The sequence below is a fragment of the Apis cerana genome, linkage group LG1 (genome assembly GCF_029169275.1).
Source record: "Apis cerana isolate GH-2021 linkage group LG1, AcerK_1.0, whole genome shotgun sequence".
Lineage (NCBI taxonomy): Eukaryota > Metazoa > Arthropoda > Insecta > Hymenoptera > Apidae > Apis > Apis cerana.
Genome location: NC_083852.1, coordinates 6,037,430 through 6,064,774, shown reverse-complemented (window position 1 = coordinate 6,064,774; position 27,345 = coordinate 6,037,430). Strand labels below are relative to the sequence as shown.

At 29.7% G+C, this 27,345-nt stretch overlaps 2 protein-coding genes across 12 annotated transcripts; one reads left to right on the top strand and one right to left on the bottom strand.

The window, feature by feature from the left end:
- The first annotated feature begins 581 nt into the window (after nt 1–581).
- LOC107994861 (protein lava lamp-like) lies at nt 582–16,413 on the top strand. Of its 9 annotated transcripts, none has more exons than XM_062080073.1 (11): nt 582–849; nt 1,829–2,002; nt 2,080–2,454; nt 2,541–2,893; nt 2,997–3,756; nt 3,902–3,968; nt 4,943–5,071; nt 5,232–14,016; nt 15,016–15,191; nt 15,417–15,471; nt 15,643–16,413. In XM_062080073.1, the coding sequence occupies exons 2-11, from the start codon at nt 1,835–1,837 to the stop codon at nt 15,665–15,667; spliced, it is 10,893 nt and encodes a 3,630-aa protein (XP_061936057.1). In that variant the 5' UTR covers nt 582–849; nt 1,829–1,834; the 3' UTR covers nt 15,668–16,413. The 9 variants fall into 9 exon arrangements, with proteins under 9 accessions (XP_061936057.1, XP_061936039.1, XP_061936065.1 ...); XM_062080055.1 differs by having other exon boundaries at nt 3,902–4,010; XM_062080068.1 differs by lacking the exon at nt 582–849 and having other exon boundaries at nt 1,781–2,002; nt 3,902–4,010; nt 5,232–9,922; nt 9,989–14,016.
- A 401-nt stretch (nt 16,414–16,814) lies between these two features.
- LOC107995018 (arylsulfatase B-like) lies at nt 16,815–26,442 on the bottom strand. 3 transcript variants are annotated; one of them, XM_017052243.3, is made up of 11 exons: nt 23,575–23,722; nt 22,415–22,839; nt 21,197–22,274; nt 19,942–20,132; nt 19,552–19,782; nt 19,275–19,430; nt 18,907–19,171; nt 18,541–18,698; nt 18,337–18,472; nt 17,778–18,223; nt 16,815–17,617 (listed from the first exon to the last, which is right to left on the bottom strand). In XM_017052243.3, the coding sequence occupies exons 3-11, from the start codon at nt 21,252–21,254 to the stop codon at nt 17,111–17,113; spliced, it is 2,148 nt and encodes a 715-aa protein (XP_016907732.1). In that variant the 5' UTR covers nt 21,255–22,274; nt 22,415–22,839; nt 23,575–23,722; the 3' UTR covers nt 16,815–17,110. The 3 variants fall into 3 exon arrangements, with proteins under 3 accessions (XP_016907732.1, XP_016907733.1, XP_028521128.1); XM_017052244.3 differs by lacking the exons at nt 21,197–22,274; nt 22,415–22,839; nt 23,575–23,722 and adding an exon at nt 26,291–26,442; XM_028665327.2 differs by lacking the exons at nt 21,197–22,274; nt 22,415–22,839; nt 23,575–23,722 and adding an exon at nt 20,241–21,130.
- Between the last annotated feature and the right edge of the window lie 903 nt (nt 26,443–27,345).

Genomic DNA, 27,345 nt, shown 5'->3' with positions numbered 1-27,345 from the left:
TTATTATAATTGTTTAATGATTTATAACGATAAAGAAATTAAAAACAATTAATATGAAAATGGATTTTAAAAATTTATTTAAATTATAAGAAAATAGAAAAATTTATTCATATATAAATTTAATTAATAATTCATTATATATATTTAAATTATAATAAATTATTTATATTTTAAAGATATATTACAGAATTTTATATCGAATCTTAATTAAAAGCATGTATGTATAAGCGTTATTAATAATATTTTTTATTTCAAATCTCAAATCTTTAAATCTTAATTATTTGAAAATAATTTTAACTTATATAAAAAAATATTAAATATGAATAATTTTTTATACTTAAGAAAAATTTATAAAATCAAAATATTAAATTTGAAATAGTTTCTATAATGGATTTTAAATAAATATTTCGTTTAATTTATACATTCGTTTAATTATCAACATTAGGATAATGATTCTACTAGATTAAGAAATATTTGAATACACATTCAACTAATTCAACATTAAATTATGCAATTATTTTAAATTTCTTTTAAATTACTATAAGTTTTTTTATAGTAATAAAAATTTCCGTAAAGTGGCAGCACATATGCACTTAAAATGTCCAACTGTTTCCGGCTGTAAAAGGAGTAATGTAGACTTTACATTTTGAAGCATAGTACTACAATTTCTTTAGTATTTACATGTGATTATTAATAAAATCATTATAAATATTGTAAAATTAACTAAATATAGATATGAATATATTCAGTTTTAATTGTATACAGATGTGAATGATAAAAACTCTAATAAAATATGTGTACGAACAGTAACGTCTTTCCATCTTGACAATTTCAGAAATATAAATAAAGGTAAATATAATTTCAAAAGAATTTTTCATTTAAAAAAATGTATATATTTGTTTATTTTTGTGAAAGTAGTTGTATTTTTTAATTTTTATTGTTTGACATTAAAAATGTTTAGAATATATTTTTTTCATGATGCAAATTACGTCATTTCATTATATATTTAAATTTTTTACACAATTTTATTTATTATTTATTATATTGTTTGTTTATTTTAAAACTAGTTTATAATATTATATTTTATTATTATATTTTATTATTATTTATAATATATATTTTGATTTAAAGAATTTTTAATTTGAGGTTAACTTTTTCATTTATTCATTAAATATTTATATATATCATGTATCAATACAATTATTTAAAATTTTGAATTTTAAATTATTTTATAATAATTATTTTTATTTTATTATTGTTTTGTATATTTAAACATAATAAATAATATAAAATATATTATTTTATATTAAAATTATAGTATAAATTTAAAAACATAAAAAAATTATATATTGTGTTATTAAAAAATATTTCTTAGTAATATAACAGAATTAATATATTTATAATGCATTTATTCATTCAAATATATTCATTGATAAAAAAGATTTATATACAATAATTATTTATTAATAATTATTTCTTAATATTAATTATAATATTAGTATTTTTTTTATTTTTCTTTATTTGAAAATTTATATAAGATATCATTTCATGTTTAAGTGCTGTGTTGTAAGAATTAAATATGCCACAAGGTAACCAGAATGTTAATTCTGACATTCAATATCTATACATATGGATAATACAATTAGTTTACCTTATTCAAGCTTTCATCCAATTAGTCTGTGAAAATGAGAGCATTGGGTGACACATTGTCTGGCCACATTATAGAAACTTTCACTGCCATTGATTTCATAATTTCTTATTTATAAAAGTTTAAGTCTGTCTTGCATAAATTACAATGAAGTGGTTTTTATTGTTATTAATATTACAGTTTATAATGTGGAGTGCATCAGAAGAACCACCAGGAACAATGGAAGGGGATGCACCTGAATCTATGATACATGCAAAAGAGAAATGTGAACAAAATAAAAGTCAGTTGGAATCTTTGAAAGAAATTATGTTGAAAAATAAACAAAGTTTAAAAAAGAAAGAAGAGGAAGTTCAGGTAATAAATATTAATTTATAAAAGTTCAATGAAAAAAATTTGACTATTTTACTAAGAAAATTATAATTTAAATTTAGGAATATGCAAGAAGACTTTCTAAAATTAAATCTAGAGCTAAGTTATCACGTCGAAATAGAGAAGGAAATTTGTCTTCTAAAGATATAGCTCGTATATCTGAAACTGCTTTAACAGATACACCTGAAGAAAATATTGATGATATTAGTCAAGCAAAAACTGCAAAAGCAAAGTCTACTTTACTCCAAAAAAAGTTAGCAGAGAATAGAAAGGCTTTTGAACAACGTAATAAAGAAATAAGTGAAACTAAACGAGCAGTTGAAGAAAAAGTAGAAGCTATTAGGCAACAATTAGAAGAAAAAGATGCAACAGTAATGGCTTTTCAAAAGGATCAAATATCCATTACAGCTGTAAAACCAGTCATGATTACTTCTGATGTTAGCAATTAATTTTTAAAATTCTTTGTTAATATTTTTACTATATTATAAGTAATTATATTTAATAATTAATATTTTCATTATAGATCATGTCACCAATTCAAATAGAAAGTATTCAAGAAAAAGAAAGTAAAATTACAGAACTTAATAATAAAATTTTGGAGCTTGAAGCTACAATTATGGATCTTCAGGAAAACTTAAAAGAAAAAGATTCTGTTATTGAATCTAAGACAAAGGCAGTTACCCTTATGTCTGCAGATCTTTCAAAAAGGGGTAAAACGACGTTAGATACTTTAGAAGATACAAAAGATGAAATGCGAACAATGCAGGAACATTTTGTACTTTTAGAGACATCTTTGAAAAATAAAAACGAAAATCTCTTAATGCAGTTGCAAGAAAGAGATGATAAAATTATAGAACTAGAAGATTCAGTTGATCGGTAATTTTATATATAAGTTTTTTAAAATTTTATTTATTCTTTTAATTTTTAATATTTTATTTTTCGATTGATATATATTTATTTTTTATTTATTTTTATTTAGATTTAGGAAACAGATTAATGAGCAAAAATTGTCTGAGACTGCCAGTGTCGATTTCTCTCGTTCTACCATGGATACTTTGGTAGAAACTAAAGAAGCTATGAAATCAATGCAAGAAAATTTTGTACTCATGGAATCTTCACTTAAAGCGAAAAATGACAATTTGCTGGAACAATTAAAAGATTATGAGTTAAAATTAGCAGAAGCTAATGAACGTATCTTTAAACTCGAATCTGGTATTGGAATAGTCAGAGATCCAACTGTTGATGATTTGCAATTCAAATTAGAAAAATTGGAACATAATAATAAACAATTGCAAGATGAAAAATATGAGTTACAAAAAAGTCTTGCAGAATTACAAGATAAAATTGTAAATATATCAATGCATGGTAATGGTGCAATAATAGAAAAAGATAATAGAATAATTGAACTTGAAAATTTAGTAGAAGAGTTAAAACAATCTAATAAATTTCTTGAAGAAGAATCTAAAGCAGAATTACAAAAACAAGTAGCAGATTTAACTTTAAAAAATGAAGAGTATTCAAATAAAATAACTGATCTTGAAAATTTTGTTCATAAACTTGAAGAAGAAAAAAATGAAATTGCAGCAAAATTACCAGAAGAGGATATTATTAAAGAAGATGAAAAAGTGGCAAAACTTACTAAGGAATTAGAAGAATTAAATAAAAATATGATCAAAATTAAAGCAAAACATAAAAGTAAAATAAAAAGTTTACAACAACAATTGGAAAATTTTAAAAAGGCAAGATTTATTAATATTATTATTTATAAGATGAAAAATTTATTGTTAATTTTAAAACTTTTTAATTAATTTTCGTTTGAAAGCATAAATAATTATTAAATTATAACAGTAATAAAATATATTTATATATAATTTTGTGATTTAGATATCTGATACAAATGCGGAACTTGTCAGGTTGGGGAATCAAGTGGCATTATTAGAGGAGGAGAAAGGTAACCTTCAGCTGAGTCTGGTAGACTTTGACGAGCTTAAAGGTAGGAACCAGGACAGAAATTCTGTCATTGCTGTTTCCATTGTTCTAGTTATGTTATTCATTGTACGTGCAATGCATTGTCTGTTTATATATATTATTCTTAAAGTAATTATCCACAATCCTGTTTTCCTGGTTACGGAGAAATTTCAATTTATTTATGTACATAAATATACATATACATATTTAATAATATAAAAGAGATTTTATTAAATATTTTAATAATTGATTTTTATCAATATAAAACAAATTGTTAATATCTTTTTTATTATTACTTTCTCTATGAGAGAAATATTGATATTGAGAAAATTATAATTATGTTAATTTTTGGTGATGGAATCTTTTTACTTGATTAGTTAGATATTCGTTCTAAATCAAAATATTGAGTATTATAATATACTAATCAATTATATTAAATTTACTATTTTAACATAACATGGTACCTACTTTACTTGTCAAAGTTTGCTACACTCTGATATAAAATTAAATATATTTTATTAGCAGATATTTATATTTTGTATTTTTTTACATTTTAATATTACTTAATATTGCATGAACAATTAAAAAGATTTTTGCTATTTTTCTTTTAAATCTTTTGCCTTGTATAATTTACATTATTGGTATCATATGAAATGATTTTATTACATGATTTACAACATAAATATTATTTAGATATATAACAAATAAATGAATGATTATATTAATAAACAAAAAAAGAATTATATTTGCTTTGGGAATCTGCTTGCTGAATTGATTTTACATATTAATCATGCTTATTGCAAGATAAATTAATCCTTGAACAAACGTAATTATAAAAAAATTAAGCTTATTAAATATAAATTTATTTGTAACATTTAAGTTTTGCTTGCTTTTGCATTTATTATCAATTAATATCAATTATACATACATCATTGGCATGTTGTACGGTTTGCATAGCCTCAGCAGGAGATTGGCAAGAACGTGTTGTTGATCTTGAAAGTAAAGTTTCTGCTCAAACGAAAGAAATTGAAATGCAAATTGAAGCCATTGCTACTCTAGAGAATCAAAAATTGGATCTTTTGCAAGGTAATTTATGTATCTTTTTTTTTTTTTTTTTTTTTTGTATTATATGTTTTATATGTGAAATTAATATTGAATTTCAAATTAGAAAAAAATTTTTTTAATTTTTTTAATAAACAAAAAAAATAAAGTTAATTATTCAACAAATATATAATCTTTATTTCAGAGCTTCATATGGCAAAACAAGAAATCTCGTCTTTAGAGGCGGAAAATGCAGAATCTGAGAATCTTAGAGTAACTGCAGAAATAAAAGTCGTTGATCTTGAAGAACAATTAGAAGCTATTCATAGAATACAAAATGAAAGTAAATTAGAATCTTCATCAGAGGTTAATTCTGCAGAGTTAATTAAACAAGTGGAAACTTTAACACAAGAAAATACTGAGTTATATAATAGAATATCGAAATTTGAAGAAAAAGGAACATCTGATACTGGATCTACTGAATCATTTGAAGCTATACAAGAATTAGATAAAACTGATTTGTTGAAAAAAATCGAAGATTTAACACAGAAAAATAATGAATTAACCGTTAAATTGAATAAACTTCAAGAAAAAGAAAATGCTGATTCCATCGAATCTATGAATAACATTGATAAAAATGAATTATTAAAGAAAATTGATCAATTAACACAAGAAAATACTGATTTAACAATGAAATTGAGTAGAGTGGAAGAGAAAGGATCCTCAGATACGGGTTCGACAGAATCTTTTGAACGAATACCAGAAAATAATGAGAGTATGACAAAAATTGAACTTCTTACACAAGAAAATAGCGAACTTGTAATTAAACTTACAAAACTTGAGGAACAATTAGAATATATAGAATCTAAATCAGATATCGATTTGAAGTTAAAAATTGATACTTTAGAGCAAGAAAATGATAATCAATCTATAGAATTATCGAAACTTAAAATTCAATTAATGGATTTCATTGAAGAAAATAATAGATTGCACAAAGAAATTGAAATGTTGTCTATAAACAATACTGATTTAACTATTGAGCCAGATAAATTAGAAGTTCAAATTGAAACTGAACAATCCGAAGAATCTAAAGTATCAAAAAGGGATGTTGATTTCAAAACACAAATTAATACATTAACGGAAGAAAAAGATCTTTTACAAAAAGAAGTAAAAGAATTACGTAATTCATTGGAACAATGGCATGAGAAAAATCAGGATCTTCAAATCAATGATTTGAGAATCAAAATAGAAGAATTGTTGAGAGAAAACGAAGAAATAGTTACAAAAATGTCAGAACTTAAAACCTCTAATCAAAAATTAGAAGAAAATGTAATAAAAATTACACAAGAAAAAGAAGAATTAAATTTAAAACTTAATCAAATGTTGGATTCTAATAATGAGAATAATTTAAAACTTACGGAAAAATTAGATAAATTGAATCTTGAAAAACAGAATATTGAGGAGAAAAAAGAACTCGATGAACAAATTAGTATTCCTTTAGAAAAATCTGATCAAGAATTTCTTAAAACACCACAATTAGATGAAGCTTTATCTCAACAAACAGAAACGATGATCGTTGCTTCTTTGGAACAGGAGATAGAAAAATGCAAAAATTTGATCGCAGAACAAACAAGTCTAATCGAAGAAATGAAAGTAAAATTAGTAAACAAGGAAAAAGAATTAGAAGAGAAAAGTCAACAGATTGTGGATTGTGAAAAGTCTGGAAAGAAAGTTGAAACTTTGGAAAATGAATTGAGAGAAATGTTTAGTACTATAGAAGAATGGAGATATAAGTGCAATGAAATGCAAGAAAAAATGGAGAAATTGGAAGCGGGAAAAGCTTCTATCGAAGAAAAATTCAGAATATTACAAAACGAGAATAAAATATTATTGGAACAAAATAAAGAGAAAGATGCTGAAACTATATTACTGAAAAAACAATTGCAGGATATAACCGTGACATTTGAATCAAAGCTTCAAAAACAAATTTCAACGATATCTGAAAAAGAAAATGAAATTATTAGATTGAAAGAAACTATCGAGGAAAAAGATCAAGAATTACAAGCGAAATATACGGAACTCCAAAATAAAATGATCACGATAGACAGTTTGCAAGATGAATTTAACAATTGTAAAATGTTAATCCAAGAGAAGGATTCTTTAATAACATCGATGACCAATGAAGTTGCAAATCTCAATAATCTAGTAAAAAGTAAAGAAGAAGAAATATATTCTTTAAGGAAAAATATTACCGAATTGAATGATAAAATAGAAGAGTCGATACCCGTGAAAGATTATAACGATTTGGTGGAAAAGTTGAAGGATAAAAATATGATTCTCGATGAATTAGAGTGCAGAATTAATGCAACCACGAAAGAAAACAGTAATTTATCAGAAAAAGTGAAAAATTTGTCACAGCAAAATAACGATATTCAAAATCAATTGACCGAAAAGCAACGGGAACTTGTTGATTTAATAACAACGAAAGATCATCTAGAAGCACAAATTGTGGAATCGAAAGATGAGAAAGGTGAAGCCGAAAGGCGAGTCTGGGAATTACAGAGCATTATAGACAACAATACAAAATTTGTCAATGACTTGCAAACGGAATTGAGAAGCAACTATAAACAGATTGAACAATTAAAATTGAAGCATACAGAGGACACGCAACTGCAAAATCAGAGACTCGAAAATGTGATTGAGGAATTGGGTGCAAAGATGCAAGAATGCGAGATATTGAAGGAAGAATTGGAACAGAAGGAGAGATTGATCGGTCGCAATGTGACCGAAGAAGTTAAACTTGCCTTGGAATCTAAGGTTGGTGATTTGGAGAGAAAGTTGAAAGATTCCGAGGAGAAGATACAAATGCAATTGGAAAAGATGAAGAAGATAGCGGCCAATTTGAAGAAGAAAACGGCGGTGTGTCAGGAGCTTGAGACCAGGGTTGCCGAGCTTGAAGAAAAATGGACGACTGAGAAAGACGAGAAAGAGGCTAAAAACAAGCAAATTCAAGACGTGGAGATTGCAATCCGCGAGAAAGACAATAGAATAGCCGATCTCGAGGAGAAACTAGCCCAATCTAGAAACGAGTCTGCACAAGCGTCCAAGAATATCGAGAAACTGACCACCGATTTGTCCAACTTGAAGGAGAAGATGACTTTGCTCACTCAACAAATTACAGAGATGGAGGAGGAGATTGTAAAGTTGCGAGTGGATGTCGAATCTTCCACGGCTGATCTTACGTCGGAAAAAGAAAGTAGGCAGAATATATTGTCAGAGTACGAATCTTACAGGCGGCAAGTTGTCCAAGAGAACGAACGCAAGCAGTTGGAATTGGACGAGATGAAGGAGAAGGCCAGGGAGCTCAGCGTGAGGATGCAAGTTATGGAGGCGGAGTACGTCGAGCACCTTACTTTAATTAACGATCTCAAGGCTGAAAACGGCCTGTTGTTGTCGAAACAAGCGCATATAAACGAGAAATTAGAGACGGTCGAGAAAGAGTCGGAGGAGAGACGATTGTTGCTCGAGCAGATGGAGAGAGCGGTGGTCAACACTCGGGCGGAGGCCACTCAGACCCAAGAGGAGGAGATGGCGAACGAGGATGACGCGAAAATGAGCGGAGCCTTGCAGCACTGCAGCCATTGCGAGCAATGCCAGACATTGGTCCAGGCGTTGGAGGCTAAGTTGCAAGAGCGGGAAGCTGAGATAGAGAATTTGGATAACGAGTTGGCGAATTCCATTGGTAATTTCGTTCAGATGAGGGAATCCCTGAGGTTCAACGATCTGATGAATCAGACAGGTATGAGGAACAGAACGCTCGAGGATCCGTACAACGATCTTTTGTTCCAGTACAACTCGTTGGCGTCGAGTCACGAGGAGCTGAAAGTAAATTTGGAGAAAGCATCGAAGGAGAACGAGGAGTTGAGAGGGAGGATCGACCAACTGCGTTCCACGAATGACACGTTGCAAGAGAAGATAATGACGTTGGAAAACGTCGATGCGTTGAACTCTGATCTGGTTAAAAAATGCGAAGAACGGGAGGAGGAATTGTTAAACGTGCAACAGGAAATGCAAATTGTTCAGAGGCGATTGAACGCCCAGGCAGAATCTCTTAAATCCATGGAGGTGCAGAGAGAAACGGCAGAGAAATTGTTGCAAGATACGAAGGATAGTTTGCAGCGGGAGATCGACTCTCTCAAAATGGACAAAGACTCGAACGAGAGGAAGATAAAAGATTTAGAAATGGAGTTGAACACGTACAGGAACAGGAGCGCGGAATCTATGGCGAGCAGGGAAAGTACCTTCGACGTACCTCCTCGAGACAACGCTCCTCGATTGTTCGACGCCTCCAGAATCTTCGGCAGCGCCCCATCCGATTCCGATCCTCTGCCCGACAAGGAGGTGAAGAGATTGCGTTCTTTGCTGGAGGAGAAGGAGGCGCAATGCTCCAATCTGACCCAGGAGATCGATCAGTTGCAGGGGACGATGATCGAGGAGAGGACGCTGATCGAGCGATTGAAAGCCTCGCAAAAGGAACTGCAGGCCGATTTGGAAAAAGCGGAACAACTGGTGGCCGAGAAAGAAAAACAAATCGACTCGTTGAACGTCGAGCTGCGTAACTCTAACATGGAACGTGGAAACGATAAACTCGAGGAATCGCTGTTGGCCAAAGACGATCAATTGAGGGAATTGAATACCAGGCTGAGTTCCATGAAAGAGACGTTGGATGAGACGATCGTCGAACGAAATCGACAAGATTCCCTTCTACGATCCTACGAATCGCAGATAAACAATTTAGAGATGGAATTGAAAAATTCCAGCGATCTCGAAGCGATACAGGATCTAGAGAAGCGCGTTCTGTCGCTCACGAAGGAGAGGGATTTGCTTCAATTGCAGGTAAACGATTTGACAAGGTCCATGGAGGAGCTGAAGGATTCGATCAACCTTGGACGAAACTTGCAGATGGAGATTGAGAGGGTTGGCCGCGAACGGGACGAGGCTAAAGAAACGATCGCGAATCTTAGCCGAGCGTTGGAGGAGGCCTGTAAACAATCCGACAAGGCAACGGCCACCGATGCGTCGACGAAGGAATCAACCCCGTTGGACGAAGAACAAGTCGGAAAAATTGTCACGGAGGAGAGGAACGTTTCCTCGGATGTCGGGGAGACGTGGGACGCCGGGTCGACGGAGAAAATTAACGTCGACGAGGAGATATGGGGATGGAACACGGAGGACGCGCAATTGGACAGCGAACAGGCCATGGCGTCCACCATATTGATTCCCAGCACGGAGATCCAGCTACGAGCCAAGGTAGACGATCTCCAGGATCAGATCAAAGATCTGGAGAGGGAGAGGGCGAGGATGGTGGAGGAGAATAAGGCCGCTCAATTGAGGAACGCGAAAATGATAAAGAAGTTGAAGGAGTACAAGGTGCAGGCGGAGAGCCTGCAGCAGCAATTAAAAATACAGAAATCGGCCACCGATTTTTACGGATTGGATTCAGCGATCGAGGAGGAGTTAAAGTCACAGATAGGTAAATTGGAGAAGAATTTGAACGAGGTTAAGGAGGAGCAGAGAAACACGGTTGCCGAGAAGGAGGCCTTGGCGAAACGGTTGGACGTTGTTGTCTCTGCGAACGAGAGATACATGGAGATGAAAGAGAGGCAGGACATGGATATGGAGGTACTGCGTATTCGAAACAAAGAATTATCCGAAAAAGTGGAAATTCTCGACAAACGTTTACAGGGAAGCGCGACACGCGAGAACTCGACGACCTTTCGGATCGTCGAGGATGTCGATCCCTCGAGCGAGCAAGTTGAGCAGAAGGTGGTCGCGCAAGAGCAGGTGGTTGCTGCCAACAGGGGGAAACGCTCCGCCGAGGAGGCGGATCTCGAAAGTTTGTCGAAAAAGTACAAGGAGGAGATCGACGATCTCAAGGACGAGATGGAGGCGCTTGCGACCGAGAACGAGCAACTTCAACACTTCCTAGAGGAGCAAAAGATCAAGTTGTCCGCCTTAGAGTCGAAACGTAACGCCGAGGAGGACGAGTCCATCCAGATCGTGGACGATTTAAACAGAAAAATTTCTGAATTGCAGGCGGTGTTGAGTAAATCTAGGGAGGAGTATGATTTGTTGAGGAAGCAGTACGAGCAGAGCTTGATGGACGCTAACGATCAAGTTACGGCAATGAGGCAGAACGCCGATTACTTGAAAGAAGAGGCTTTCGAGAGGACGAGCAAATTGGAAATGGAGGTAGCCGATTTGCGCCAACAACTCGAGGCTTCCGAACTGAACGTTACTGAGTTACAAAAGAGTTTGGAGGACGCTTTGCGAGAAAAATTAAGGGCGGAGGAAAGGTTAACAGATTTAACGGCGTCCTCGGAGAAGCAGGTTTCTTCTTTGAACGCGTCCATGTTGGAAGTGACCGATCTTTTGAATATCAGGATACAGGAAGTGGCGGACTTGAAGCAAGAACTTCAAAAACAGTACGTGGACCACGAAGAAGCAAAAATGAAGTTGCAGAACAGCGTACAGGAGTTGAATCGAGAATTCGACGAGAAGAGGCAAGAAATGGAGGATTTGAAGAGGTCGTTCACAGAGAAGGAGAAGGAATTTATCGAACGGCAGAGCGTGGAAACGGTGAGCGCCCTCGTGAGTCAGGCGACTCAAGAATTGATGCAAAAACACGCGATAGAAATCGAGGAGAGGGATAAACACGTGCAAAATCTTAACGAAAGATTGTCCACGTTGGAAATAGCTACAAACGAGTATTTGCTCGAGAAACAGAACAACGTTATTCAACTCGACGCCCAAACACAAGAATTAGAACTTTTGAGACAGAATTTGATGGAAAAGGAGTCGAGTTTGGCATCTGTTCGAGAGAGATTTGCGTCGACGGAGAAACAATTGACCGAGAGAGAGTTGGAGTTGAACGAAAGGGAGGAAACGATTCAGAAATTGTCATTAGAGAATCAAAGATACGTGGAAACTATCGAAGAGCTACGTAAACGTTTGAACGAGTCTGCAGCAATCTCGGCCAATGTGAACGAGTATACGCTACGTATTCAGACTTTGGAACAGGAAGTCGAAAACATGAGATCACTCCTAGACGAGAAGGACGAGATCTTGCGAAAGAGCGCACAAGAGACGACAGAGTGTAGGGAAATTATAGAAAAAAATAGAATAGAATTGAGCGAACTTCGTATGGAGATACAGAAGGTGGAAGATTTGAAGAATGAACTGTTGGAAAAGGGCGAGCAAGTGAACAGTTTGAAATTGGAATTGGAAGCAACCCGTAAAGTTTTGGAGGAAACTAGGCAAAATTTGAACGAAAAGGTATCTCTTCTAGATCAAAGTAATCAGATGTTGAACGAAAAAGAAATGGAAATTGATAGATTGTCGAGTTTGCAACAGGATCGACGTAATTCTGTTAACATGATAGATGGTTTACCTGTCTTTAGAATGGGCAATGGCGAGCAAAATTTACAGCTTACCATAGACAACATGCAGGTTGAACTTGAAAGGAGGCAGGAAGAGATCGAGCATTTGAAATATATCCTGAACGAGAACACGTATCCAGGTATAATTCAAGAGATGCAACAAAGGATCAATTGTCTGTACAATGAGAAGGCGGAGTTGGAATCTTCATTGGAGGTAATCAATGCAAGAGCCGAGGAAAAGGAGAAGCAAATTCATGCTTTGAAACAAAGAATCGAGACGCAAAGCCAGGAATTTATTTCCAAAGAAGAGGCGAGTTTTCATTCCAGGGATCGAAGATCGATCCAGGAACAGGAACAAATTGTCAGGCTTCAGAATGAGTTGTACACCAAGGAGCAAGAAATTAACGAACTCAAGTACATCGTAGCTGAAAAAGACTCTCAGTTGTCTGTCCAAGCCAGCATGGAGCCTCAATCGGATGAATTTGAACTACGCGAGATGGTTCAAAGATTAACTGCTGAATTATACGGTAAGGAAGAGGAAATTAAACATACAAAATTAACAATTGTCGAATTGCAGAGGGAAGTATCTCGCTTGAAAGAGTTTGAAAGATTTTCGGAACAGACTAGAGAAGCTGTGCAAAAGCTTAACGCGGAGAAGGAGCAGATTCGTTTGGAGGGTGAGGAATTTTTGGAGAGGAAGTTGAAAGAGAAGGAAATGGAAATCGATGAGATAAAGCGAAACTTAGCTATGGAGAATCAAAAAATCTTGGATGAGTTATCGTTCAACAACAGAGACATTGAAAATCTGAAGAGTCAGTTGATGGAGTTGTCCACGACTGAGCAAAGAACGAAAGATGAATTACGTCGGAAGGAAGAGGATCTGATACAAGTAAATTCTGATTTGGCGGAGAAGGAACGAAGATTGGCTGAACTGAGCATTACCAAAGATGCAGAGCTTCACAATTTGAAGATACAAATTTATGAGAAGGACGCGCGTATAGAGGAACTCGTATCGTTGTACGAGGAGGGAGAGAAGCGATTTACCGAATTGAAAAATACTTTGACGGCCAGAGAAGTCGAAATCAATTCGTTGAAGACACTTTTAGAGGATAAAGTAAAGGAATATCAATTAATACAAAACGTTTTAAAGAAAGATGTATCTGTTCTCGATACTTCTACAACTCTAAACACGGAAACCTCTGATGAAAAGATTAAAACGTCAACGTCACAGGAATTAGATCTTGCGTTGTATATGCTTCATCAAAGAGACGTAAGATGCGAAGAATTGACGCACGAATTGATGCAGTTACTCGAAGAACGCGATACGTTGCAATTACGCCTCTCTAACGCGATCAGAGTTAATGAAGACTTGAGGAAAGGTTCCTTAACGAATGTAGACCTCAGCCCGAAAATGGAGGCGTCCACTTCTGGAGACACTGTGGAACCAATTGTAGAACATCCTTCACCATCCAAATCTGAGGGACCTGTCGAGATAGCCAAAGAAGCTATTGACGCACCGATTGGGGAAAACAAGGAAATCCTTGCCCAAAAGTATGTATTATTCACATCTTTTTTTAATCATATATTGATTGAAATTTTTCAATAACATTGATGTGATTTAGGAAGGAATGCTAATGATGAATATTAAATATTTGAATAAATTTTTTTTTTACAATAATTGTAATATTCAAAAATATAATTTATTTTGATTTCTTTTTTTATTTGATTATGGAAATTATAAATTATAATTGAAAAATTATGGGAAACATTATAATAATATATAATTTCACAGACTGAGGAAATATTATTATTAGATTAATTCTTTTTTTTTATTGTCAAAGGAAATAATAATAATATATTTTGTTTCTAGTATATCATCTTGTATATTATCTTGTATAAACTTTTTATTTACTTTTTTGACGAATTGTTTTTTGATAGTTTCTTACAAAATAAGATTATTATTCAACAAAAGAATCTTCTAAAGTATGCTAATTAAAGGATTACGCATTTGTTTAGCCCCTAAGATTGCTTAGCGCGTAGCAGATCCGGAAACAAGCTTTCCAAGTTGATTCATCCTTTCCTCTGTAGCCCTGTACGATTTGTTAATGTTGTTCGAAGCTCTGCACCAATTAATCCGAACAAGATAAATTTTTTCATTTAAATATGAATTCTTTTCAAGAAATGAACGCGTTTTTTGGAGTTCCTGCTACTTCCAGAACATTAGAGATTCAAAGGTTTGATGAACAAAATTTTCTTTTAGATCTCTTTTTCTATAATTATACGTACAATAAATATAATATGGAATAAAGAATAATAATAAAATAAATGAATAAAAATGAAAAAGAAAACATAATTGTACTTTAACAGAATTCAATTTGATATGTTCACGGATCAACTAGGTGTAAAGATATAAGCTGTTTATAAGAGCTTTAAATACTTGGTGGTAGATTTGAAAGAATTAACTTATCATATTCCTTGGCAGAAAGACAGCAGTATTAAGACATATTGATCAGTATTATAGTAAGCTTCTTGTTCTATTGTATAAGCTAGTTTTCCCTTCAGGCTGTCACAACTGCAAACGGTGAGCCATTCAAAAGATGTGCGATTGAGGGATGAACGAGAGTTGAGACACACACAACAAATGTCTTTATTAGCGCACAAAGACGTTTTAAGTACTTTACCCCCTGAAGCAGCTGCCAGACTCGTCAATGCAAATTACACACTCTGTATGTATCCTCTATTTTCATCTTATTCTTCAGAGTTTTATGTAATAATATGTAGAAATATTTGGTTGGCTTTGTAAGTGTTTTTTGTCATATATTAAGCTTTTCAAATCTCAATTGAATAGAATATCTATTTAGTTTGAAAAAAAAAAGAAAAGAAATTTTTGCTTAGAAATTTTAAAATATGTTAATACATAGATTGTAAATTTATTGATTTTGTATTTACAGCTAGGGATGTCCAGAGTCAATCGAGTGTTTTGCTAAATTGGCTATGGGGAAAAAGGTAAATACATAATTAATATTGATATAAAGATACTTTAATAATAATTATGTAATAATAATGAGAAATAATAATATTGAAATTTTCGTACAATTTTATTATAAAAAAATGTCTTTTTAAAATTTTAATATGTACTTAAAAAATATTTTTTTAATGTGATCAAATAAATTGCAGTACGCCAAAAGTGGTACATATGTGATGGAATACTAATGATGGTGAGGTGGACATTATCCTTGCCTTCTGGATACATTCCTGCCAAGTGCCAACTGCCGACACTATTTCTGTAATTAAACTAAATCGAACAAGTCAAAAGCAATTGAAAATTTCGATTAATTCGTCGACACATTGCGACGTGATTGAAAAATGTGATTCACGTATTATTGTCGTACTTCTTCAAAGGGTTCTAAAAAGTCGCTCCTCTTCAGAGAAGAAGAGATTGTGAGGAGAGGACTTAATTGTATTATAATCATTGTATAGTTGTCGTGTTTAGATAAATTGTAAACGAAACATTGCCTTGAAGAAATGTATATTTCAGTTATTTTATTAGCCATGAAATTGTTAATAGGGCGTAAGATGTTTCTTGAATATCGAGATCTGATATTCGATAAAAGTGTATTTGTTCCGATAATAATTCTTTTTAATTTCTGCAAATTTTTCTGTTTACCATTATCTATTATGCAAATTATCTGTGATTTGTCAATTATTCAATGTCACGAATATTTCTATAAAATGTTATCGATTGAATCGAAAGAATAAATTTCTAACGAAATGTTGACAAATCATACGATGATTAAAATTAATATTAATTGTGAAAATGTTTTATCACTGGAAGTGCCGTAATTATTTGTTGCTTTTTAACTATGATGATTCGAACTTTCTATTTCCACGAAATATTTTGTACAGAAAAAAGAAAGCATCGTTGAATAAATAAATTATGAAACAAAAGTATTCATTTTAATTTTATTTTATTAAAATATTTTAATTTTATTAAAATAAAATTTTTATTGTTAGTCATTAATGTAATATATTTTAATTAAATGAATAAATATACATGTATTAATTAGGTTACAAATGTCGTAAATTGAATCGATATATGCAAAAAGGATATGGAAATAAGAAATAATTCGAACAATACAAGATTCGTATTTTATCGATATCAGTATCCAGCAATAATGGAATGAAATATTGATGTTCATAAAAAAGATAAAATAATAACTCTTACCCTTATTTCATACATCCACTCAATTATCATTTAATATCAATATTTTGTAAAATGTTAATTAAGATTGTGAATTATTTACAAATGTGTATCGAATCATGATTTTTTTTCGAAGTACAACAAACTTATTTAACAAGTGGTACTTCTAACTTTAGAAAATTTGTTTCATTTTTATCATTGTTATCCTATAAACGATATAATGCTCGTGTATATCGTATGGATCACATTTTGAAGAAATGAAGAAATAGAAAAATAAAGAACGAGATTATACGAGGTAAAAATTTCGTATGTGTTTCATTTTCATAAATATATGAATAAACAAATATAATATCATTGATACTTTTGCATGAGAATTCGATTAATGTAATAAATCTTTATAGTAATTAAAAGACGTTTATTCCTCGTATATTTCGTTCGAAAGTGTCAATTTATTTGCTTATGCTTAGTTAGATCACTTTGTCTCGTATTTGTTATAATACTATACATAGAAAACGATTGTTCGTTACTATTTGTAGCATATGCAACTTCTTCGTGATCATTCTGATATTCAGGATTTTCTAAATTGTTCGAGTTACCTTTTCCACACTTTAAAACGAATAACATTATTATACCAACAATGAAAAGGCCAAAAATAATGGACATCACTGCAATTGCTGGACCAGAATACTGTTTCAATTCCTCAATATTCGTATAAGAGAGTGCTAATGGATTAGCTTCGCACCAACTGGTCCAAGTATCATTCCAAAGTGATGGATCCGCTCTAGGATCTCCATCTAAATTACTAGGAGGTATCACGGTTATTCTGTGCTTCATTAAAATTCTTTCCAGAATAGCCATAATCATTGGTCTTCTTTTGGCAAGATTCACCATTTCGCAAGGATCTTTTTCTATGTTAAAGAGACATGGTGCTGTCATTGGTTCGCAAGGGATCTATGGCAAAATTATAGAGAAATTTTTTAAAATTTTATCAAACAGGATTGTTAAAAAAATTTATTATAAACTATATATATATTTTTTTATTTATTAAAAATAAATATGACGTAAGATAAATTTTTATAAAAAATAATTTGTATTTAATTATAATACTAACTCTATCTTCCTCTTTGACGTTGCATGTTATATGTGCTTTCTTTCGCAATTCGGAAATATTTTCGACACTGAGTATCTTTTCTTCAAAATTAGTTTCTAATGCAGTATTATATATATTCATGCTTCTTTTTCTTCTTTCTTTCAATTCCATCGCTTGTTTGGCAGTAATAATACCAGAAATAGCAACACCAGTTTTGCTGTACAATATTTTATAAGGATCGTATTGCGGAGAAATGCCTTCGGATGGATCTCCACTTGCTCCAAGCCAAGCACTACCAGTTTCCGTTCTACCGATAATGTATTTAAAATCACCTCGTCTGAAAGCAGCATAATCACTAAAATCGTCGATATTCAGCACTACTTCGGATCTGGAACTGATTTTGTTCAACACCAAAGCTGACCAGAGATCAAATCCATCGATGTTACCAAGTTGCTTTCTATCTACTCCTGAAAGATACATGAAGAAAGGAATTTAAATTCCTTTAATGATTTTTTCCTTCCACTTTAATTAAATGTTAAGCGTTAAGAGTTATTGATGCTTTTAATATTATTTCATTAACCTGCTGCAGATAGAAGTGTAGGAAGCCAATCGGACATAAACATCATTTGATTAGAGACTCTTTTAGATTTCTTAATTAAAGGACTCCAAATAGCTGCAACTCCTCTCGTCCCACCTTCCCATGGACTATTCTTTATCTGAAAAGTATTCAGATTTTAATCTGTTCAAAATTAATATAAAAATATAATGTGAAAAATATATTTACGCCTCGAAGAGGATAATTGCTGCCCTTGTTACTCAATATACCCTCGCTTGGTGCACCGTTGTCACTCATAAAAAGTACTATACTGTTCTTCAACATGCCGCGATTTCTTAGTGCATCCATTACATCACCGACACTTTGATCCAATTTTGATACAACAGCTTTAAGTTAGAGCATTTGAAATTACAAGAAAATGTTATTTTAGGATTATATTATATTATATAAGAAAATTATTTAGTAACAAGTAAAATATTATTTTTCACAGAGATTTTTCAATATTATTTAGGAAATTGTTTATTTTTCTTTTTTTATTTCTTTTAAAATAGGATATTTTTTTTTTAAGATAGATGATTTTAACTATTCACTCACCTGCTTGAATTCTTCTTTCAGGATCAAGAATGTATGAAAATTTGGCAATCTCTTCATCGGGTGCTCGAAACAGTTGTTCTTCATTTCCTTTATGAGGAGCTAAGTGAGCCAGGTATAGAAACATTGGTTGATCAGTATCGTGCTCATTAATCAATCGTATAGCTTCGTTCGTGAACAGATCTGTAGAATAATTTCCTACGGTGTCCCATGCCACTGTGAGATTTCGCCTCATGTCAAAACCTTTAAACTCGCTGTATGCCGGATCCTGAGAGAATTATCGTTGTATAAAACTGACTTATCAATTCAACGTTTCAATTAATTAATTAATAATATATAAATTCAAAAGACTAATTTTAAATAATATTCACAGGTTCTTGCGTAATATGCGAGTAATAATCCTGAAGACCGTTCCAATATCCAAAATGTGAATCAAATCCACGATAAGTCGGAGTGTATTCTTTCTTAAAATATCCTAAATGCCATTTTCCCACAGCGTGTGTTTTATATCCTATTTCTCTCAAATACTGTAAAAGTAATATTGAATTAAATAAAATTTCTTATTCGAATAAAAGTAACAATTACACATATCTATGTGTCTCATTGTGAACGTAAAAGTGAAAAAAAGATATGCGAAACGGATAATACCTCGGGTAAGAGTTTCTCGCTCAGGGGAAGTCCTCGTGGTTCGGTTGGGTAAAGCACAGAGTGTTGCATGCCCAGATGAATTGGATTTTTTCCGGTCATTAAAGCCGATCTGCTTGGTGTGCATAATGCGGGCACGTAATGATTATTTAAGATGATACCATTGTATGCAAGGGCGTCGATATTGGGCGTGGGGATTTGATCCGATCCGTGAAAACTTACGTCGTTCCAACCCTGTGAGTACATAATTATAAATTTAAATTTCAACGAATGAGCTCATTTTTTTAATAACGATTATTTTTAGTATTTTTCATTTGTAATAATTTGATAAAAATTTTTACGAAATTTTAATTTTACAATAGAATACAAATGGCAACAAATTTGTCAATTTACCAGATCATCGGCGAGAATGATAATGATATGTGGTTTCTGTTTAATAGTCGATGGTTGGTATTTTGGCTTCGTTTTGGATTTAGTCAACAAGGATGAGAAAAAATTCACAGCCATGCTCATAGCTATTATCTCCGAGAGGAATAGCACTATTAAAAACTGTGCTATCGTGGCAAGATTCATTTCGGAATAAACTGAAATAATGAAAAAATTTTAATTCAACAATTAAAATTTTAGTATTTTATAAATCTTCGTTAAAAAATCTCGAAATAATTCAACAATTCCAAGATTATTATACTTACGCTTCGATTATTCGCAAATATAAAATTTATTATAAAATTTTGAATTAAATTAAATTGAAACTTTTGTTAAAGCTTTCTTCCTTTTTTTATAAAAGATACAATTTTGCGTCTTTCGAAAAACGATTGAAGTATTTTCTTCTAAATATGAATGTTTGAAAATCTTGGAAACAGTATACTACCAAGAACGAAACACACGAATTGACCGACGTTCTCGAAGTTGAAATGGCAAATGAGATTTTAAATGTTTTCGACAATTATTTTGCCTATAAATAGTGGGCAATAGGTAATATATTTTACAAAGTGGGCTAAATCTAAAATTATAAACCTTCTATACCGTTAAGAATCCGCTATCTAATTTATTTCGAGACACACCTTAAAATTGGAATTATTTTGTATAATAAAACTATTATAATAGTCACAACCAAAAATAATTAACTGTTTTATTGACTATACTACGAGACAGGCAACAACAAATGGCAACAAACGAGTGACTAAAAAATTATATTGTATATATGTGAATTTTATATGTCTAAAATGAGTAAAGAAAATTGTGCGATTTTCAAGAGGATTTTCAATATTATTAAAAATTCCTTCACCTGCATTGAACGATTTAAAAATCATTTCCTATTGTCGATAAATTGGCGACACTAAATTGCCGAAAATCTATTAAAATTGCTTATTTATCATTATTTATTTAGGAAATTGTAATTTAGGAAGGAACTTTTGTGCGGATACATAAATAAGCAGATAAAAATGAACCTGGATACATTCAATTTAAAAATCTATTACTAATAATTTTCGAATCGTCTATTTTTATCACAAAAGAATATGAAAATCCTGTTTAAAGGATTAAAAATGAAACGAACAAGTTTATCGATAAAACGGTTCGAGGCACGTTGAATAACCTCAATAGGTTATTTATCAAAAGAACAAGAAAAGAAGAAAAATTCTCTTACGTTGATGAAAAAGGGAAAGAACTGTCGCGTATCCTATTATTCGCTGTAAGTTATCCATTTTTTCCGTTTATGTCCAAACATCTTTCTGTCGAATGGGGATCCAGCTTAGCCAGTCCAAGTGGTCTTTAACAACGCGAGAATCGACTGACTGGGAAACTCGAAACGTGTTGGTTTATTACCACTTTAGATTTTCCGTAAAACGAACGGCGAGGAGCAAAGGGAGGATTTGGAGCATAACGAAAGTGTTGTGTCTGGGAGAGAAAAATAGAGAAGGGGAGCATGAAAACTCGGTATTATGTACATGCGTGAAAATTCTGCGTTCCTTTTAAACTGCTATGTTTTTTATTTGCAAGCGTGAAAATCTATCTCGTGGCATTATCTATATACATCGATATTATCTCGATACATATAGATCAAAATATTTAAATACGATAATTTTTCAAACAATTGAAATTCTTGTTGAAATTAATTGTTTGTTCGTGGGATATTAATCTTTCTATTATTCCATCCATTAAAAGTGTATTATTATAATATAAATCATTAAGAATAATATGAAAAACTTATTTGCAATTGTTAACGTTAATTAATATTTGTGTATAATATTTATGTATGATAGATATCTCGTTTGTAATTGCGAGAGATATTAGTTCTGTAATTAGATACACGATCAATGCATAAGATTAAAATGCATTTAACAATATGTAGTTATGATTGATCATTTTAAACGTTCTCAAATGTTTTGTACAAAGTGAAATTTGTAATCTCGTGTATAATTGAAAAGTTTTTTGCAAATAGAGCGGTTGATTTAAAGGAAACATCGTCGAAAAAAGTTATTAATTCATGAGATCGTTAACGCGTATTCTTGATATGTAAATATTCTTTCATTGAAAAAAAAAGTGGAAAGTAGCAAATGCGATAGTCATTTAATGTTTGAATGCATGCAATTTCAATCATCGCTGGAGAAACTTTAAACACGCCTCTGTTATGTAATTGAGATATTCATTATAATATAATTTGTATAATTTCTTTTTCTAATGATAAGTTAATTACACATGTTTGAAGAAAGCATTATTATTACCTAAAAAGAAAGAAAAAAAGATAAGAAATTAAGAAATATCTTACGTTTAAAATAAAATGTTTTATAGGAGATTATATTCTTAATATATTTAAATAAAAATTTAAAAGAGGATGCTTTAAAAATTAAATAAAATCACTAACTTTTGATATAATGTTTCGAATCGATTAAAAATTCTTCCAAAATTATATATCGTTGAGGATGCAATTGGAATTGAAATTTGGAAACTGGTTGGCGCATTATACCAAATATAATTTGAATAATTAGATGGAAAGGTAAATAAACCTTTCATTTTCGCAATGGACAATTAAATTTCCAATCAACATGATGTCGAGATTATCATAAACAGATTGTTGGGAAAATCGGTTTGGTAATTGATGTTAATTCTCTTGATTTATTTACATATTTCTCCGTTAATTCTGTGTCAATTCGTGCTTTGTACGATTTAAAAACATGTAATAAAAATTCCTTTAATTAAATTTATCTTTTGTATAATATATTTCTTACATTATTTATGATGTAAAGATATTATTTTTTTATAAGAATTTCCATATATAGCTACACATAACTGCAACAGATATAAAAAATATTTATGCATGTTTAAAAGAATAAATATATGATGGTTAGTTTCTATTAAACATTTTATTAATTGATGATCAATGTTTTTTTTATAATTGGAAACATTAAACATTAAAAAAATATTAATAATAGAAATTTTAATATTTTATTTAATCATTGAATTTTATTCAATTAATATTTGAATTTCATAATAAAAATATGATATACTATTATATTATTAGTTATTTATGCTAGTAAATTTAATGTATTTATTACAACTATATTAATAGTTCTATTTGAATAAATATTAAAACTATATTTAAATTTATTTTAAAATTCAAAATTAAAAGATCAAAACAATAAAAATTTTAATTTAAAGAATTTTTTAATTTCGTAATAAATTCAATAAATAAATCTTTTTTTAATATAAAAGAAATAAAAGAAATCTTTATAATTTCAGTTAAAATTTTTAAAATTAAAATTTAAAAAAATTTCATTATAATATAATACACATATAGTACATATAATAACGATGAAAAATATTTTTCATGTTTTCCTTGTTCTTATTAATAAAATTCTATGAGCAATAGCAATTTGCAAGATGCACAAGATATTAAGTGCATAAAAGCGTTACATGGAATGTAATCAAACTTTTTAGTGAGTAATCATGAAGATGTTCTTATTTATGATTACGCTACTAGAAAAATTGCATGCTGATTAATATAGGATAATTAGCGTGACTTACTAATGATTTGCTTAATTTGGTAATTAGTTACCAGGTCATCCTTAAACTTTATGTTTACGATACATATTCAACCGATCGTAAAAAAAACGATGAAAAACATTTCCTCCTTGCTTATTCTTTATACGAATATATTACTATGTATGAAAGGCTAAAATAGTGTAAAATACATGGTTAATAAATGATGAAATGAAAAAAAGAACGAAATTATATTTGCGAAAGGAAGAGAAAAGAAACAAATAATTAGTGATGAAAAAGAAATGTATTATAAATGCCACGGAACGCATAAAAAAAATATTGCATTATATTTTTTTTAACATGTATAATATATGTAGGAATATTTTATTGATTAATCAATAAATATCATAAAAAAAAAGAAATGATGAAAAATAAAAATCATTTTAAAATATAAATATTTTTTTATTTGAGATTTGTTAAAAATAAAATAATCTTTATTTTATAATCTATTAATATCTCAATCTTATAATGTAAATCATATATTATGTTAAATATATATTATTTTTAAATAATATATATATATATAATAAATTTAGTATTACTTTTAATATTAATATTAATTCTGATATTATTAATAATTTTATAATTTAATATATATAATTACTAGATACTAAGTTAACCTATTTTATGAAAGAAATTTTGAATATTTAAATTATAATCTATAATGCAAAATAAATATAGTAAAGTTTTTTTTTCGAAGTAATAAATGAATATTATATATAAATAAAGTCTTATCTATGTGACTAAAATATGGAAAATATAATAAATAAAATTAATTTGCATGCAGTAACAATCAAAAGTCAGATCATAAAATTAAATATATACATATGATAATGCTTTTTATTTGTATATATTTACTCAAATAAATAAGTTTTTACTTAATTTATTATATTTATATTGCATTTTTTTAAGATTTTCAACTTCATGAGATTTTTATCTATTTCATTTGAATTTTATATTTTTACGTATAATATATACGAACAAATAATAATGAATTACATTATTTATTTAAAAATGTGGTTATATCATAGATATAATGCAGAATATTATACTTTTACTTTCGTGAAAGGTGAAAAAAAGTTACTTACAAATGTAAAATGAACGTAAAATACATTTTTACTAGACAGTGATTTATTTGAAATAAACACATAAACCAAGTTTGAAAGTGTTGTACTTTCTATAGATCACTTTACGTTCCGTAATTTTTTTAATGCAAAATAATGCAAATTTATTTTGAATAACATTTTTAATGTATAAAACTTTGTTAGATAGCACTATAATATAAATAATAATCTGAATCTCACTAATCGTGAAAAAATGTTGAGTCGTGTAAATTTGACTAATTTCACTCTGTTCATAATCGATTATATTGGTTTTTCATCGATTAAATTCGAGAGTTATTGCAATAATCGCATAGTACCAAAAATTTCGTATATTTAACATTACACATAGTATATATTAAGTATTATGTTATTCCGTATTATATTAACGAAAGTAATGAAAGATAATAAATAAAATTAGTATAAAAATTAATATCATTACTTTTAAACTTAAAATGAAATGTAAAATTATCATATTAAATACATATATTTATAATACATCATATTATTGTGATAGAAAACATCGAATATACAGCTTATTAGGTAAATTTTATGATAATAGATAATTTAATAATAGTGAATAATAATAGTTTATTTTGTTTATTTTAGTAATTTTCGTATAGCATAAATAATTTTCATTTTCTTAAATAATATATTATATTATTATATATTGTATTATATATAATATATAATATACGCAATGCAATGATATTATAGTGTTTTAAATACTATAATAAGTAAAATAGATGCTTTGTAAATAAATATGGAGCAATAATTAAGGAAGTAGATAATTAATTTTTCGCAAAAAAAGAGTGAAAGTAATTTCATCAAAGATATTTCAGAACTATGCGCATTTGCATATTTTGCCGCCATATTAATAATTATAAATAGATATAATATAAAAAATTTAATATTTTTAATATATTTTATTTATGAATATTATATATACATATGCAATTATTAAATATTCCGTTAAGGAAATGTTTTACTTATTCAAAATATTCAATTTTCACAAAATTATAAGTTCGTGTTATTATATTAGATATACACAAACATATACTATGTTGAATATGTATACAGTATACGATTACAAACTTAGAAAATATATTTTAAATATATGTATGTATTGATTTTTAAAAATTAATTATATAAATATATAAAAATATTATTTCAAGGTAATCTATTAATTTATAAGCAATTTATAATTAATAAAATGAGATGGAGATAGAATGACATCGATTTGATGGAAATAGAACTATTTCAATTCATCAACACAAACTTAAATTGCTTATGATTTAATAAATAAATTTCAAATAATATTTTTGTATATTAATTTTTGTGTTTGTTTTAAATTTTAGAATTGACTCTTCGAAGATTCTGTTTCTTTATATTATAGACGAGACGAAATACGAAAATGTAAAAGAAATAAAAAATCTTACTATTTCTTCTAAAAAATAAAATATGTCAAAAATACAGTATTTTTGTTACCATTAATGTTCTTTTTAAATAATTAAAATTACAAGATTCTAAAATTATTATTTTAAATGATAATTCGAGATACAATAATGTACTCAATAAAACAAATACAAAAATAAACTCACCTCAGAGCACAATGCTGAACACTTTCTTATTCACCGGTCTAAATGAGACTGCGATTTGTATAATTCACGCTTAAGTGGTGCGTTTGTGCAACCTCGACAAGAGTTTTTACATTTTGTCCATGATCAATTGTGACTCGAATGGAAATAAAATATCCAAGGCGGTACTACGAACTATAATATGAAAAAATTATTTCCGCTTGATGAATTTCTTGTTAACATTTGTATTTTATTTTATTACTTAATTTTGATGAGAAAAATAAATAGATGTAGAAAAATAAACTTTTTAAGATTTAAGATGAAAACTTGAAGTAGAAAACTTCTTAAAGTATACAATACTAGGATTTGATAAAAATGGAATATTGATTAAAATATCAAATTAGATACAAAATATTTAAAAAATTGAATTTTTAATGGAAAATTATTTTCATTTAAAAAATAAGTTTAATTTAAACAGATTATCTTATATATTCGATTAAATAGAAAAATTGCATAGAAAAATTTGTGCATCAATTTTAATACGATAAAATGAAAGATTTTTCTTTCTGAAAGAATTGTCTCTTAAAGATTTAAGATTTGATGAATAAGTTCGCGTTTTCGTATTCTATGGAATAACTTTGAATTGATGCGAACCATTGATGGAATTGATGCAAACCATTTAAATTCATTTCGAAGTGGTATCTTGTTAGAATATTAAATACGGACTGCAGCTTTCTGAATAAGTTTATTCCTGTCCCTTCGAATCGGCCACTGCATTCGGCGATTATAGCGCGAAACTTTTTTGTTTGATCTAGATTGGGAAACTTATAAAGTTCTCGTTCAGCTATCATGCGGTTAATACTAACTTTCATTCAATAATTTCGCAAAATTATAGATCTCAAGAAATTACAAAGACTTTGTTTTCATATTTTGAATTTGTCTCGTGTTAGTGAAAGCTTCTCATTAAAACTATATCGACTATCTAGAAAAAATATAAACTCGGAAATGAGATATTTTAATTTAATTAAATTAAATTATCACTATTTATCTTCGTACTTTGATACATCGCAACGGTATTT